Source organism: Trichechus manatus, unplaced genomic scaffold, assembly GCF_000243295.1.
Source record: "Trichechus manatus latirostris isolate Lorelei unplaced genomic scaffold, TriManLat1.0 scaffold00001, whole genome shotgun sequence".
Lineage (NCBI taxonomy): Eukaryota > Metazoa > Chordata > Mammalia > Sirenia > Trichechidae > Trichechus > Trichechus manatus.
This window is the reverse complement of record NW_004443937.1, coordinates 27,508,921-27,526,207: the sequence shown is the minus strand read 5'-3', so window position 1 is coordinate 27,526,207 and position 17,287 is coordinate 27,508,921. Positions and strand designations below refer to the sequence as shown.

At 51.9% G+C, this 17,287-nt stretch overlaps 1 protein-coding gene across 8 annotated transcripts in view; it reads left to right on the top strand.

Annotated features, from left to right (window-relative positions):
• Positions 1–17,287, top strand: part of PFKFB4 (6-phosphofructo-2-kinase/fructose-2,6-biphosphatase 4) — a 31,717-nt gene extending 14,430 nt beyond the window's left edge. For 3 of the 8 annotated variants that reach the window (XM_004368498.3, XM_004368496.2, XM_023726679.1), the window contains 10 exons: positions 1,606–1,680; positions 2,100–2,156; positions 2,949–3,070; positions 5,297–5,504; positions 6,099–6,245; positions 8,952–9,056; positions 11,025–11,154; positions 11,248–11,310; positions 12,190–12,254; positions 14,404–17,287. In XM_004368498.3, the coding sequence (XP_004368555.1) occupies positions 1,606–1,680; positions 2,100–2,156; positions 2,949–3,070; positions 5,297–5,504; positions 6,099–6,245; positions 8,952–9,056; positions 11,025–11,154; positions 11,248–11,310; positions 12,190–12,254; positions 14,404–14,463 (1,032 nt within the window). In that variant the 3' untranslated portion in view covers positions 14,464–17,287. The other 5 variants (XM_023726670.1, XM_023726665.1, XM_023726678.1 and 2 more) reach the window with 3 other exon arrangements.

Below are 17,287 nucleotides of genomic sequence, written 5' to 3'. Positions count from 1 at the left end.
GGGTGGGCTCTTTTTACCGGGGAATGCTTGTCCTTCAGAACATGGAAATTGTCATGTATTATTCTTTGATCCACCTCCCCCCCACTTTTTTCTGATAATTAATCCCCCATTCCACTCCCATTTTCTGAGCTTCTTTTTCTAGAATTCCTGGTGGTGAAAGCCAATTAATCCCTAATTTTATCTCCCCACCCCCCTTATTTTCTATCCCTTTTATCTTTTTTTTGTTCTACTTTCAGGGAGACTTCCTCAATATTATTTTGCCAGTATTTGGTTAAATTAAAAAGAAAAATTTCTATGGTCACATTTTAATTTCCAAAAGTTTGTTTGTTCTCTGAGTTTATAACTCTTGTTTCATGGATATGTATCCTTTTGTATTTCTCTCTGGATATTAACTGTAAGTTTTTTGACCTTTTTTTTTACTGTTCTATTTCCTGTCTCCATTTTCCCCAAGTTCCTTTTTTGTGTTTGATTGATCTCATGTCTGTTTTTCACATTAGAAGTTTTTCTGGAGTGTTGGGTGAGCCCTGGCTGGATACCCTTTCTTAAAAGTGACATTTTAAGAGCTGCTAGGTTCTGTACGGGATCCGGTTGACAACAGCAACTCAAAAGATTAGATAGGAACCTTAGGGGCAATGAGTTTATGTTAATGAGGGAGGAACAACTCAGAAAAGCAGAGTGAGAATGGTTGCACAACTCAAAGAATGTAATCAATGTCACTAAATTGTACGTGTAGAAACTGTTGGATTGGTATACACCAATTTTTGTTACGTATATTCCCAACAACAGCAACAAAATAAATAAAATTTAAGGAAAAAACAAAAACAGAGCTGCTAGGTCATGCTGATGGTGGGCTCACTGCACTGTAGGGTGCTTGGGAAGGCCCCAGGTCCTTCATAAGGAGCCTCAGGTCGGTCAGTGCCTGGCTGGCTGGGGTGAGGAGTGCCCAGGGCTCCTGCTGCTCTTTGTCAGCCATCCAGCCAGTCCTCTCATTTCCTTTGCACCCTTGTCTCTTTTTTCAGTGGTGCCGGTGCCTCCATTCCTGAGTTTTCTGGTTCTGCGCAAGCAGATGTGCTCTGGTTGGCCTCTTCCCCTCTGTGAGCTCTTGCGTTTTCGCTTCCTCTGTCTCTCCGAGTCAGTCAGCACACGTCTATCTTGCGAAATTCCACTGACATCTCCCATCTGCTGCCCTCTCCTCTCCTGTTCTCTTCATCTTTATGAGTTTATACTGTTTCTGTCTCCATTCTGCTGGGGCCTCAGAATGGAATGGAACTAAACGTGGGTTCATTTCACTGTGTTTAGCTGGTTTAACTGGAAGTCCTGGTGCTCAAGTCCGAGCTGAGTGCCTGCTGTGTGCAGAGCAGTGCTGAGTGCGTTCCTCTGTGCCAAGGGTGTGCTCCCGCCAGGAGCACAGGCATCCATTCCTTCCAGCTTCCTTGAGACATCCTCATTCTCAAGCCTAGCTCTTGCAGGTGTGAAGGTGGGTGGCCCCGGCAGCAGCTGGTTCTGGCCAGACAGCCAGTCCCCAGAGATGTCTGTGTTTAGCCCTCCAGTGGCCTCCTACCTTCCTGAGGGCCAGAGGCCTAGTTAACCCCAGTTTGGTCCTAGGTTTTTGATGCAACAAATACCACCCGAGAACGGAGAGAGACCATCTTTAATTTTGGGGAACAGAATGGCTACAAGGTGAGACCTCCCCCGTTCTCCACCTTGTTTGGGCTGTGGTCCTGTTGGGCCCTCTGGGGCTCCTTCCATGGGCTCCTGACATGAACAGGGCATCTGGTTGATGTGGTTTCTGTGTGTGGTTTTGGACAAGAAGCGCTGCTCTTTTCTCTTCACCTGTGGTTGTTTGTGTGTTTTTTGTTTTTCGGGGGTTTTTTAGGGTTGGAGGGAGTCTTGAGGGGAGAGTCCTGGATGAGTGGCACCTGCTTTTTAGCTCCATGCTCCTCAACCTGGTGCCCCCAGAAGAAGGGCCTCCAGGGGCCTGGGCTGCTGGTCAGTATGGCCCTCAGTGGGGTGGGGAGCTCTGTGGAGCCAGGTCCAGAGCCCTAAATATATCTGTGATTCCTTCCCTCCTGCCCATCTCGCTGCCTCTGGGTGGACAGACCTTTTTTGTCGAGTCCATCTGTGTGGATCCTGAGGTCATAGCTGCCAACATCGTGGTGAGTGGAGTGTCTGATCTTATTGGGGGTGGTAATCAAACTGAAGTTGGCACGTGACAGCGAGGTCCCTCTCCAGGTTGGGGCTGGGGTATTGGTTGGCCTTCATTTGGCCTTCTTGAGCCTAGAGGGTGGGGAAGCAGTGTAACTTCAAACGCTGGGCCAGGTGAGTCTAGTTGTTCCCAAGGACCACTTGTGTTGAGTGTAGTGTGGCGATGGTTGCCCTCTGTCTTCTTCTTTGCCCGCCCCCACCCATGTAATTCCTGGGCAACGGGAAAGGAGTGTCAGCTCTGTGGTGGGGTAGTATTTATGTTTTGAGAGAGACTTGAGCATGCCACACCCTCTGTTCCCCCTTACCCCAGCATTTATCCAAGGAACACACATCTGGGTTTGGAGAGACAGTTGAAGGTGGAGAGGGGCTTCCAGGCCCCTTGCCTTTCCAGCCTCACCTCCTCCTGTACCACAAACACAAGGGGCTCCAATCTCAGGGGCTCAGTAATACCCTCATGATACTAGTATGAAAACTTGGACCAGGGAGCCACCGGACTCTTCTGAATGGACTAGGCCCCCTAGGGTTTGCTTCCTTTGGCCTCCAAGGTCCCAGACTGGCTTCCAGACTAACCCAGCCTTCAGCCCCTGGCTGATCAGGAGACCCCACCTGGCTTAGGGCCCCACTCCTGGCCTGGCCTCCTGCCCAACTTCCACACCGTCCGCTCCTACCTGGTTCTCTGCGGCCCCTGGTCCTGCCTGGCCTCCAGCTCTGAAGTGTCCTTGCTCTGTGTCTGGCTCTGACAGCAGGTGAAACTGGGAAGCCCTGACTATGTCAACCGTGATAGCGACGAGGCCACGGAGGATTTTTTGCGGCGCATCGAGTGCTATGAGAACTCATATGAGTCGCTGGATGAGGAGCTGGACAGGTGAGTGAGGAGAGTACCGTGTCCTGCAGCTGTGATGGGCAGCTGTGAGGTGGAGGGGGTCCCACTTGGCTGCCTCCTTTGGCTTCCCAGGCTTGCCCTGCTCAATGTGGCATCCCTAGGGCTGGTCAGATCAGAGGCCCTGAAGCTCTGAAAGTCCTCAGTGAGGTTTTAGCACCTGCCTTGATGCAGCTTGTGGTGGCAACTGGGGGGGTCACTCCAAAAGGTGGAGATGGTCCGGCGTGTTTTGTTGATTTCCTTGGAGCAGAAATTGTGGGCCAGCAGTGACTTGCAGAACCCCTGCTGCCTCATCTGGAACTGTGAGTCAGGATTTTCTACTATTTCATCATAAAATCAAGCCCAGTTTCTACACGGAGGATCTTCCCACAAGGCATTTGCAAACGTTCTATGCTCTTCTTTAAATGTGCACCCTGCTTTTTGCGAAGTGGTGCTCAGATCTTGCCTCTGAGCAGCTGGCACTGGTCCTTGGTTGTTAGTTCCATCTGTCCCCTGTGGGTGGAGGATCAAGCAAGAGGGAGGTTGGGGAGGTTCTTTAGGCCCAGAGTTGAGGGTCTTACAGCAGGGACTGGCAAACTTTTTCTCTGAAGGGTCAGGTAGCAAATATTTAAGGCAACCATAGGGTCTTGGTTGCAACTACTCAACTCTGCCAATTTAGAGCCAAATAGACATTTTGTAAATAAATGGGCATGACTGTGTTCCAAAAAACCTATTTATAAAAACAGACTGTGGGCTGAATTTGACTGGTGGGCCCCAGTTTGCCAGTTTGTATTTTACAAAATAAATAGGCCAGTGGTTAAGTAAGTAATAGTGTGGCCCCTTGGTACAATATTACATAGTTTGTTATAAATTGTCATTACGGAGAGATATGAGAAAACGTTATGTTATATAACATTAAGTGAAAAGGCTGGAATATAAACTCGTGCTTGGGTCATTTGTAATTACGTAAAATTATATAATGCGTATGAACCATGGAAAACAAGCGATTATCGGAGGGATGGTTTTTTGGGGTGTTTACAGAATAGTCCCTGAACTGGCCGTAAGCCTCCCTCCAGCTGGACTCTGGAGCCAGCCCAGGCCGGGCCGGAGCCAGACCGCACTTGCTGCCTCGGCCTCCCTGTGGCTCTCGGTGTTTCCCCTAGTCTCCCCCGCACAGAGTTTCTCCTCCTAGTTCCATGATGTGACTGCATTAACCAAAGCCCAGACTCATTGCCTTCGAGTCAATTCTGACTCCTGGCGACCCCGTGTGTTAGGAGAGGTTATCTGGAGTGGCTTCTGTTGGCCGTCGTAAATATCGCTCCTGCTTTATTGGTGGGTGATGACCAGAGCCCTAATCCAAGGTCCGGCAGTCCAGACGGTGAGAATGCAGATGACGATATCCTGAGGGCTCCAAGACTGAGCCAGAGCATGATGCCTGAGAAACCCACCTTTTCCTCCAGCTCCCCTAAAATATAAACAGATAAGTGTTCTCTAAGCTGCAGCGTGGCACGTGTCCAAAGTGGAACGCAGTGGCTGAGCTGCCTTTATAGGCTGCTGTCACCAGCACCATCCTTCTGTGCTTCTTATCTTGCCCACCTGTCACTTGGTGTGGGGTGTGGTAGTTGCTCCGCACACACAGATGACCTGGACTGGATTCTAGGGAGAGGGTCACTGGGGGAAGGGCGGGTCAGATCCCTGGACAACTGACCAGGTAGGGTGGGGGGTGGAGCGTTCGTCAATTCTGTAGAAAACTGTCTCTCGGTTCAACTTACAGACAGTGCGTTGAGAGCTCACAAGTAGGTGAGAAGGGGCCTGGGGACTGCATGAGCAGTGGGAAAGTGATGATGTGGTCCGACTAACCCACCACTGTGGATGTTACCTTCTGGAAGCATGATCATGATGAATGGTAATGCTTGAGCACCTCTCATAGGGTTTGTCTGTGTGTGTCACACGTGATGTGTTGGTCCTGCCTCATCCCCCCCCCCCCCCCTCACTCTCTCTCTCTGTCTCTCACACGCACGCACACACACACACACACACACACACACACACACACACACCAGCTGATGGGCCTGTGTGCTGTCATCTCAAGCCTGATGGTCCGAGATGCAGGTTCTACAGGCATGGAAGTGTGTGTGCACAGAGCACCCTGGTTCCTGGGGCTAGACGGATGTACCCTCTGCGGGGTCCTGGTCACACTCACAGGCCTCTCTCTACCTTCTCTCTGCAAAGGGATCTGTCCTACATCAAGATCATGGACGTGGGGCTGAGCTATGTGGTGAACCGTGTGGCTGACCACATCCAGAGCCGCATTGTATATTACCTCATGAACATCCATGTGACACCCCGCTCCATCTATCTCTGCCGGCATGGGGAGAGTGAGCTCAACCTCAAGGGCAGGATTGGTGGGGACACGGGACTATCGCCCCGGGGCAGAGAGGTCAGTGCACGTGGAGCACGGAGGGCACATTGGTATCTCTGGGTGGCTGTGTGTTTGTCTATGTCTGTGTGTGTGTACGTACCCTGGGCTCCAGCTCTCATAGCTAATTTGCAACCCCACAATGCTACATGACCAGGTAGATGATCTTCATTCAGTTTAGAATGTTCCCATCGCACAGGGAGGTAGTCACCAAACACCAGGCAAATGCCTGGACCTCTGGCCTCCAGGTGAGCTGTCGCTGACCAATCCCCTCTTCCTGGAGAGGCTTGCCACCCCAGGAGTGACCTAAGTCCCCACAGGACAGATGGTGGTTGTGCCACAGCCAGGGAGATACTGAGATCTCAGTGAGGAGGTCATGCAGCCTAGGGTGCGTGGCTCAATGTGGGTAGGGGACATGATGAGCCATGGAGAAGAGTCTGGGGAGGATGCACAGTACAGTACTTGTGGGGGTTTGTGTCATTAAGAGGTTAGTTCATGTTTTTCACCAAACCTGTGTTCTCTGAGACTGGTATGACCTGTGGATCCCATAGCTGCGGGGTCCTTTGAGGGCAGCCCAGGACCAATGGGTCTGAATTTGTTTGCGGTATGTTTCAGTTTGCCAAGAGTCTGGCCAAGTTCATCAGTGACCAGAACATCAAGGACCTGAAGGTCTGGACAAGCCAGATGAAAAGGACAATCCAGACAGCTGAGGCGCTGGGTGTGCCCTATGAGCAGTGGAAGGTCCTCAACGAGATAGATGCGGTAACTGCTGTCCCTCCTGTCTTTTCTTTTGCGTTTAACTCTAGACCAACAAATTTATTTTGATGTTCTGACATAAGCTTTAAATCTAATCTTTTCCCAGTTAACTCATTTTCTTATAACCATTTATCCATCCTTTCCTTGTTGATTTATCTTCTTATATTAAGTTCTTACTTATAATTTATGTATCTGGTTATATCCCAGTATCACGTTATTTTAATTATGGCAGTTTTTTACTATGTTTATTGGCCATTTGGATATCTTTTGTGAGTCCTTTTGCTCTCTCTCTTTTTTTTTTTAATTGAATTGTCTGGCTTTCCTTATTGATTTTTAGGAGTTCTTCATATGTTCTGGGTAAGATGCACACCTGGTAATTTTTTGTTTAGTGCTGGACATTTTGTATGGATAATTGTAGACCTAATTTGATGCTCTGGTTAACATTATCTTCCTCCAGAGAGGATTGACTTTCTGTCCTAGAGAGTCGGAATCGAGTCAACGGCACACAACAACGATAACAAGTATTACTCTTGTATCCTACAACCTGAAAACCCTGGTGGCATAGTGGTTAAGAGTTTGGCTGCTAACCAAAAGGTCCGCAGTTTGAATCTACCAGGTGCTCCATGACCTGTTCTACTCTGTCCTATAGGGTCACTATGAGTTGTGATCAACTCAATGGCAACGGGTTTGTACTACAACCTTGCTGAACTTGTTTATTCTAATAATTTTTTAATGGATTTCTCAGGATTTTCCATATACAAGATCATGTCAGCTGCAATAGTTTTGTTTCTTCCTTTATAATCTGGATAACTTTTATTTTATTTTCTTGTCTAATTTCCCTTGCTAAAACCTCCAGTATAGTGTTCAGTAGAAGTGGCAAGAGTAGACATCCTTGTTTTTGTTCCTTAGGGAGAAATAATTCAGTCTTTCAACATTAAGTATGATGTAAGCTTTGTGTTGTTTTTTTAATGCCCATTTTCAGGTTGATGAAGTTCCCTAGTTAGTTGAGTGTTTTTATCATTAAGGTTTGTTGAATTTGTCAGTGCTTCTTCTACATGTCTTGAAATAATCGTGTGGTTTTTGTCCTTTATTTTATTGATATGATGTATTACATTAATTGATTTTTAGATGTTAAGCCAATCACTGCATTCCTTGGATGGTTCCCCCTTGGTGTATACTCCTTTTTATATATTGCTGGATTTGGTTTGCTAATATTGAGGATTTTAAATTCATAAGAGATATTGGTCTATAGTTTTCTTTTCTTGTGACATGTGAATGATTTTGGTATCAGGGTAATACTGGCTTCATAGAGTGAGCTGGAAAGTGTTCGTTCTTCTATGTTTTGAAAGAATTTGTGAAGAATTGATATTAATTCTTCTTTAAATGTTCCGTAGAATTTACTAGTGGAGCCATTTGGGCCTGGGCTTTTCTTTGTAGGTAGTGGTGTTATTTTTTGTTTGTTTGTTTTACTAATACAATCTCCTTACTTGTTATAGTTCTATTCCAATTTTCTTTTTCTTCTTGAGTCAGTTTTGGTAGTTTGTATCTTTCTAGTAGTTTGTCCATTTCATCTAAGTTATCTAATTTGTTGGCATATAGTTGTTCATAGTGTTCCCTTATAATCCTTTTTATTTCTGTGAGACTGCTAGTAATGTCCCCTCTGTCATTCCTGATTTTAGTAATTTGAGTCTTCTCTCTTTTTTTCTTGGGCAGTCTTGCAGAAGATTTGTCAATATTGTTGATTTTTTTCAAAGAACCAAGTTTTGGTTTCATTGATTTTCTCTGTTGTTTTCTATTCTTAATTTCATTAATTTCCACTCTAATCATTATTATTTTCTTCCTTCTGCTTGCCTTGGGTTTAGTTCTTCTTTCTTCCGTTATCTTAAGGTGGAAGGTTAGGTTATTGATTTGAGATCTTTCTTCTTTTTTACAGCTATAAATTTTCTTCTTTATCTTTCCTTTTCAACAGACACCTTTGCACCAAGGCTTTGTAGAAAAAAATCCTAGAACAAAGGCAGAGATCAGCAGCTTTTTATTAAGGGAATTTTATTGCTTCTTCCTCTCCTGGACATGTTCTCTCTGCTGGCTCTTGGTTTGAGCCAGGAAATATGGACACTGGTCAGTTCGGATATCTTTCAGGGCTCCTTGGCAGAGGATTGGATTGGGGGAGTGGTTGTCACTCCTCACAGGCTCTTGGGAAGTGGTCGGTCCATCTTGCCACTCATAAGGTGGGCTCAGTTAGGGGTGGTCATGGCTAATAGAATGATGGCCCAGCTTGCTCTGGGCGTCTCTGGGCCCTTAAATGACACTTAGTGTTTTTAACCAGCATTCTTCTCTACTCTTTTATAATGGCATTTGAAGAAGGGAATCTATGTTCTATGTATGTATATATTCCAAATGACACAGTGATGTCTTCTTGCTTTATAGTTTGTATAACAGTCCATGCTCAGAAGTAGTATTTCCACAGCGCGGAAAAGAAAAGACACATAGTTAACATTTCTGTGTTTATCTTTGTGGATAAATGAAATGCATGGATGAACGGCTAGATGGATAGATGAATGGGTAGGCAAAACTGTTCTGCTAGCTTTTTACAAATGATGGGGCTACTCCCTGCCCAATGTTCCCAGAAGGTCTGCTTTCCCCAGACAGGTCCTAAGCTCACAGGGCTGGTCCCTCTGGCCTGGGAAGTGTGATGAATTGGTGTCTCCCCAGGGCGTCTGTGAGGAAATGACCTATGAGGAGATTCAGGATCATTATCCACTGGAGTTTGCCCTGCGGGACCAGGACAAGTACCGGTACCGGTACCCCAAGGGGGAGGTAAGTGGGGTTCTGGGACTTATGCCCAGTTGCCTGTTGCCTGCCCGGAAGTGCTGCCTGAGGCTCAGAGCCCTGTGGGGCTCTGCAGGGGCTGTGTGGGCGGCACAAGGAGCCTGGCCTCAGAGGCAGGCCAGCCTGGGTGTGTGTTTCTGCTCCACCATACCAGCTGTGTGACCCAGGCCTCAGGCCTCTCCTTGGGTGGTGAGTGTACTCTGTTGCATAGGACTCCCGACACTGAGACTCATTGGATCCCTGCTCCTCATCAGTGTCTTCCCCCTTCCCAAGAGTGGAAATTTGGGAAGGGCAGGGCCTGAGCTAAGTGGTCCTGGCTCTGCGTGGCTCAGCTTTCCTAGGACCCCCATAGATGGCTCATGGCCCTTGGGCACCCCCAGGCCACCTCCTTTCCTAAGGAGTTCTCAGCCCTTCATGGGGTGGTCAAGTGGTCAGGGAGTCGGGACAGCATGCCCAGTCTGAGGCTTGGGTCTTGCCTCACCCACGTCCTTGTCCTAGGCTTTTGACTTCTCCTGATGCCACATCTTGTCACAGGGTGATCCTGTCCTCCCTGTGCCTCCAGGAACTACCCCCAACCCTGAGTCCAGACCCAAGGAGACCTTCCCCAGATGAGTCATGGCCACCACAAGCCACCCATACTTGTCACCTTCCCTCAGGTTCCCTCGTCAGCCTAGGCCCCAGATCAGAAACTAGGGGCCACCTTTGACTCCTGCATCTCCCCCTACTCCAGGAGGTAGCCTGGGGAATTGGCCAAATAAAAGTACCCACCACAGACACATGTGTGCACACACACATACACACATAGACGTACTCCAGCACAGATGCCAGGCTCACAGGCGCCTTTTCTACACTCTCCCCAGCAGCGAATAGCCCTGGGTAACATTGATTATTCCCCCACGTCAAGCTGTGAGGTAAACAGAGTTCAGATTTAGAACTAACCCAAATAATAGGAAAAAGAAACAAAGCAGCTGGCTGTTCAAACTTGAGGATACAAGGGAAAAAATTGGCAGGGAAGTTACAGTTACAAGAAGAATTGATCTAGGATTTTTCCAGAAATACCAGGGGTCAGCACAAATCTACCTGTAGGTATTGCTCCATAATCAAAGCATGGGACAAATCCAGTTCCAACTGCTCAGCCTTTATTTGAAGGAACGCTCATTGTGTGCAAGGAACTATGGGTGCAGAGAGGGATGAAACTTGACTCAGAGCTTAGGTTCCATCTCCTGGTGAAAACTCCACACTGCGGTTTGGCCCAAGGACAGGCAGAGGTCCAAGGTCTGTCCCTCACTGGCTACATCACTTGGGAGAGGTACAGGGCAGCAGACTGACATCGGATGCTTCTGAAGGTTGAACTCTGGAAAGTTCCAGGGGCCCTTGCTCTGTCTCCACCGTTTTTCCTGCCTACTCTCTCTGCTGTGGGCTGGAAGGTAGCAGTGTCTTTTCCATACATCATCAGTTGCCTGCATGTGAATTCCAGATGCTGAGGGTGGGTGGGTTCAGAGTAGGGCCACATGGGTGGGGCACGGAGGTGACCCCTCAGGATTGAGGCCTGAAGCAACCTAGCCTCACCCTCAGAGTCCTACAAGGACCTGGCCCTAGGATGGGGGAGGTGGCCCCTTTCCTAGGCCACCCACTGCCCCCCACTCCCTCCCAAGCTGTATGCAGTCTCCTGGGCTGTGCAATGAGCTGCCGGCCCCTACTCCCATAAGAGCCAGGCCTGAGGAGACTTAGCCACAACCTCCGGTGAGGAGATCCAGGAGTGAGGAGGTGGCTCATTACCCAAATGTCTCCATCCCTACCCCCTGGGGAGACACCGTGGCCATCACAGGTCCCACATCAGGCCCGAGAGACCAGCCCTGTGCTGGGGGAGGGGGGAGAGAGGGCTTTAGGCATAAGGGACCAGATTTAGGGGGGCACTCCTGGGCCTGAGGGACCCTCCCCTGCTCGCCCTTGCAGTCCTACGAGGATCTGGTCCAACGACTGGAGCCTGTCATCATGGAGCTGGAGAGGCAGGAGAACGTGCTGGTCATCTGCCACCAGGCTGTGATGCGCTGCCTCCTGGCCTACTTCCTCGATAAGATGGCAGGTGCGCACCCTGTCCCCAGGGAGGAGGGTGTGTGTGTGAGAGAGAGAGGGGGACTGTCTCTGACATGCCAGCTCTCCCTGTCTATGTCCACAGAACAGCTGCCCTACCTCAAGTGTCCACTGCACACGGTCCTGAAGCTGACCCCCATGGCTTATGGTAAGGAAGCATCCTGCACTTTGACCTTGGTTCTCTGTAGGGTTCCATGGTTTTCTGCAAATCCCTTAAAAATTCACGTAGCCAACTCCTCCTCCCCCAACCCTACTGCCTTTAAGGCTGTGCCCTTTAAAAGATGCCTGTGGGACCTGTATGTGGTCACAGAAGCCTCCCCAGTGACCTTCCACCCTCCCGCCCACGTGAAGGGCTTTTCCTCTGGTTTCTCTGAAGCCCCCCAGCCCCCCAGCCCCCAGGGCCCAGACCTTAAGATACTCTGGCTGCACCTATGCCCTCACTCACTCAGTACACTTGCTAACCCCTGGGTCTTGGCCTCCTTGTCTTTAACACAGTCCACCAGCCCCTGCTCAGGTGGTCCTGCTGTGGCTCTGGGGGAGGATAGAGCTCAGTGGTAGCTGGCGTCTTTCCAGTCTGTGATAACCCTCCTGCCTCCCATGGCACCGAGCGCCTGCTATGAGGTTTTAGCAGTTCGTTTGGCCTTGTGTGGCAGAGTTGGGGTGTGGATGGTTTGGGGGCTCTGCAGATTGTGAGAGTAAGTGGCCCCATGTGGAGCTTAGGCCCGTTACACCTCAGACTGCCCTCAGTCCAGGGCAGGGTGGCAACTGGGAGCTTCCCTGTGGCCATGTCTGGGGGTTGGCTCCATGCCAAGGCTGCACCGGGCAGTCACGTGTGGATAAGCACAGGCTTGACTGGGCTGCCTTCCTCGCTGGGTGCCCCATGCTGACTCAGGTGGGGGGACTTGGGTGAGGCTGAGATGGCTGTTCTATTCCGCGCTGCCCAAGCTACCTCCTGGAAGAAGTCTCTACCCTCTGGCTCCCGCTGCCTTTCTGGAGGTGGAATGGGTTTGCATCTTCCCTTTGGCAGGTTGTAAAGTGGAGTCCATATTCCTGAATGTGGAGGCTGTGAACACACACCGGGATAGGCCTCAGGTAGCAATGGGGTCACTGCTGGGGTGGTGGACATATTCCTGGGGGTACCCAGACATAGCGTCACCCAGGGCCAGGCCTAGCTGGGGTGCCTGCCAGAGTGAGCTGGAGTTATCTGCCAGGGCTGTTCTCTGCCAAGGCTATTCTACTGTCAGTGGGACCGTGGCCCTGGGGGTGACCCTAAGGTGGGCACTTCCCCAAGGCCTGCTGCTCTGGGGTTGGGGAGATCCTTGGAGGTGGGGAGATCCTCAGGATGCACCTGAGCCTGGGTGTGGTTGTTCCTGGAACATGAGGGGCTCCCCAGTTGCCCCCTGTGAGATCTGAGTCAAGGAGTGAGGTCCCCGCTGGGGAAGTGGCTGAGAGCCTACAAGGGCACAGATGGACATTCTCCCATACCTCCTCCCCCAGGCCTTATGAGCACTTTTTCCAACTCATGCACCCTTAAAAATTACAACAGTGATGTGCTTTGTTGGGGTCAGGGCCATGCAGTCTCTGAGAGCCGTTCATCGCCCTGTGTTCCCCAGGTGCCTTGTTTAAGGTAGAAGTTCCTCCAGGTATTTCCCAGACCACTGTTACTGCCCATATGGCATCCTGCCTCCATGCTGGCTACCCCTCCCACTGAGGCCGAGGGCAGGACTGCCTCTTCTGGGACCCCAGTCCCAGTTTCCGGAGTCCGCTGCACAGAGAAGGCTCCTGGGGCCTCAGTCCTGACTGTTGCCATCCACAGTGGGGCCTGCTTGGACCCTGGGTTCCTGACCAGGGTACAGGCCTTGGGCTGGACCAGGACATCCTGCCTGCCTACCAGGTGCCCCTGCTCACCTGCAGCCCCTTGGCCTTAATCCCTGCGGGCAGAGACGTGGGTATGTCCTGTTCCTTCCAAGGCTGCTGCCCCTAGCTAGGGCCAGTCACTGTGCTGGACTTCCCCATTTGCCTTGAGAGTTTGGTCTTGTCCACGCCTTGGCCAAGTCTGATCCAGGCCCAGTCAGGCACCCCAGGTCACAGGGGAAGGCATGTCCTAACAGGCATCCTTTGGGCCGAGGAAAGCCCAGACAGTGTTGGCCCCAACACCAACCGGGTGATGGCGAGAGAGGCTGCTCCTCAGGGTAGCAGCTGACAGCCACTCTGCCCACCTCTGTGTGGTCCCTCGGAGAGGCACACTTCTGCTGGCCACAGTGTTTCCAGATGGTTTCCTTGCAGGTGGACAGAATCCCATAGTCTCCTGGCTCATTCGTGGGGGCAGGCTGTGGTGGGAAAGAGGGTTCTCAGGAAGCCGGTCTCCCCTAGTGAGAATTGCACCTGTCCCTGCTGCAATTCTGGTGTCGGCCCTGTGGACCTGGCTGTGGGCCACAGGGCCCAGGCCGCCCTGCCTGCAGATCTGGCATGTCATGCTGCACGGGGCTACCGCCCAGGTCATCAGTGATCTGCTCCTGCAGGTGTTGGCTGTGAGGGCCCCCAGTCAGGAGGATGGGCCACCAGGACTGGGGTCACCAGCTCATAGAAGCTGAGGGAAGTCTCAGACCCCCTGTTCCTCAGGCCTGAGAAGTCCTGAGCTCAAGCAGGCTTTAGACGGTTCTGGGCTCTGCGGCTTGGTGGGGCCAACTGTAGCCGAGGGCCTTGGGGGTGGAGGGCTGTGCCCTGGCCCTGAGGGGACAGCCAGGCTGCAGACTAGGAGATGTCCACATGCTGCCAGGGCTACATCTGACACTTGTCCACTGACAGCCAGAGCCAGGAGGGCGGCACCCCCAGGAGATGGTCCTCCCTTTCTTGCCCTCACTGATGAGGAAGTAAGCTCCAAACCAGGTGTTCCCTCCCAGGTGACCAAGACCCTGAGGCAGAAGGTGGGAGCGGCCTCGCTCTGGTTAACGCCTGAGCTGTCTGCAGTGGAGGACACGACACGTGTCTGTTTCTCCCTGGCCCGGTGGTGCCGACTTCTGCTGAGGACAGGGCGCGAGCCAGTATAGCCTCCACCCTCCCTTTGTTCGTTTGCCCATCCCCTGTGTGTTGAGAGGCCCTTGACCCAGCGCTCTTGGGGAAGGTGGGGGTCTCGGGGTGAGAATGTGAGCCCAGACAGTCACAGGGATGAGGAGCACAGGCAGCGGTCGGCCCGTCTGTTCTGCTGCAGGGTGATGTTCTGTGTTTCCATGTTGTGCAGAATGTAGACATCTCAAGGCCACCAGAGGAAGCCCTTGTCACAGTCCCTGCTCACCAGTGATCGTGTCTCATCCACTGCAACCGTGGGCAGGCGTTGCTCTCTGCAGACGAGTCATTCCAGGCCCCCTGGTCCATGTGACAGTCATCATGCAGGAGCGCCCTTGAAGCTATGTGTGCTGGCGGTGCCCAGAGCCCCCGCCCCAGCCCACCCGCCTCCTTGGTGACAGTCAGTGACCGGGCTGTACGTGGTTCCCGACCTGCTGCTAAGAATCCCTCAGCCAGACTGCGTCTGCGCGGCCTAGCGAGAGACTTCTGTTGCGGCTTTTAGGTGTTCTCTCTCACCAGGTCGGGCTGGCTTTGCCAAGTGTGAACCCCTGAAATGTGAAATGGAAAGTGCTTTACTGTCGTGCTGTTCCCACTGTGGCCGACCTGCCGGGGTGGCCCTGGCAACCCCTTACAGGGGCCTTGCTGTCCTCCCTGTGGCCGCTTCCTGAGCCAGAGGCAAGGGCTTCACAGGATTCTGAGCTTCTGCCACCTCATCCTTCCCCAGCGGGAACTGAAGAGTTTCAGCCCGGGCAGCTGCCTCCTAGGGCAGCCGCGGCCGGGCCTCATGTCTGCATCACTGGCATTTGTGGGCCTTCATGAAAGCAACGTGCTTTCAGTACTTGAGATGCACAGAAACACTGCGGGAGGGGCGCGCTGTGGTCACCCCTTCCCAGTTGGGCTTACGCTGAAGTACTGTGGGCACTGGCGGCCAAGGCCGCCCTTCCTAACTGCTGTCGTGGTGAAGCCACTTCAAGACGGGCAGTTGTCCGAGTTCCCTTCCCTGTGCTCACACTGAAGTGCTCAGGAAGAGAACGCCATCCCCTGTCCCTTCCCCGCTGTTCGTGCTGAGAGCTGGGAGGAGGTGGCCCTCGCCTGCAGCTGTGTCCACACTGGAGCATACACTGGGGGCAGACACAGGTGTTTGCCCTGCATTCTTCAGAAAAGCTAGTCCTGGGCCTGTCCAGCCTGTCCTGGTATTTGCTGACCTCTACCTCTGAGACTGGGGAGGGGAAGGGACAGAGCCTGGAGGTAGTCCCAAGCACGCTGCAGCTTTTGTTTCCTATGCCTCTGAGCCCATGAGGCCCTGTGTCTGTCGTGCCCCTGTGTTCTTTTGGGCACAGAGAGGCAGGCTGGGCAGCGGGGTCCAGCTCCGTTATACAGCTGGGCAAACAGATCCAGCGACTTGCCGGCCAGCAGGGTATGGGGCTGGGTCAGAAGGTGGCTGGACTTGTAGTCGGGTGCCTGGCTGTCTGCAGGTAGACCTTGGTGAAGCCAGGCCCCAGGATCTTGAAGCCTACTTTGTCCCTGGAACCTTTCCCGGGCTATTTCTGACAGTGCAGCCCACCCTTCCCAGCCCCCCAGGGCTCTGCAGCCTGCAGGTGCCAGCGCTCCTGAGAGGAGTCAGGGTCCCCGGCCCAGGCTGGTGGTCTCTCTGCCTCGTGTGCAGCAGCAGCTGTGGACAAACACGGGTGGAGAGATGCCCGGGGCCAGGGCAAGGCCGTCCTTTAGGCCTCCTCTTAGAGCCCCAAGCCCCTCTCAGCATGGAGGGGGCAGCACTCCGTGTCTCTGAGGGTCCCTTGCTTACACCTGGGCCAGAGAACCATGCCCCTGCCTTTGGGACGTGGGAACTGTGGCCTCTGCTTCTGTGCCCCCTGGATTTTGGTGACTTTTGGTCAGCTGGACATGCTCACTTGTGAGCCACAGCCTGTCCCTTCAGTCAGTGGCAGGGCGTATGCATCTGCATGTCACCACCTCTCACAGGACCTCCAGCTGGCTGAGGCGAGACCACCAAGGCCTTCCCTCTGTGCACACAGATGGTATCTGGGGGGTCAGGGGTCACAGCATGGACGGGGCAGCCCCTCTCCCTGGCCTTTGCCCTGGAGTGGGCTCTGCATGGGCCGCACCATGCTGGCTCAGCGGGTGCCATGTTGTGGCCGTGACGGTTGAGGTGTTCATGTTGCAGATGTTTTCCTACGTTCCCTGGAATGGATGGCATCGAACCTCAGCCCACATCACACTGTGTCCAGCATTCCTTGCAATAAATACTTTTTAAAAACACACAAGAGTTTAAGGTTGTATCCTGTAACCAGCTCTCCATTTGTGAAGTGTTCTTTCTGGCCAGCTCTGTAGACTCACCAGGTTGTGATCTTTCTCCTAGGTGTGTCGGGGGTCCTTGGTTTAGCTCCCACCCCTGTGCTTATCCCTTTCTGGCAAGGATATTGTCTTGCCCTGAAATAAGCCCTGGGCCTGGCACATATGGGCAGGTCTCAAGTGTTTTCTGGGCTGTCTAGGGTGCTGGGCCCTCACCCCTGAGCAAGAGGCATATTTGTGGGGGGATCCACTACCAGAATTTTTCTTCAGGTCCAATGTCGTAACACAACCTAGAAAGGGCATTATATTATTGTCATGTTGAGAAATTCTGTGGTATTGTGGGTTGCAAGGAAACAATAGCCATCAGATAGGATTGGGGATATTTGGATAGACTGGAATATGTTGCAAAGACATAGGTTTCAACAACACTTGACTTGCATTGTAATGGATTTGGATACCACCCTTAAACCACTCACTAGCACAGGGAGTGTTGTCACGTTTGGTTTAGACCAATCATTAGTTATCTCCTGGGGGTGGGCACATTATTGTTTGAGCAAAATTATTAAAAGGGAAAAATGGCTTTGTGGTAGACCAGAAATAGTGTCTGGCACACCGTGGTGAATGGCTGCAGGTCTCAGGAGCGTCATAAGGAAAGTACCAGCATGAACCTGTGCCATTTTCACAGGGCCCTTCTTGAAGGGGAAACCCTGGTGGCGTAATGGTTAAGAGCTACAGCTATTAACCAAAAG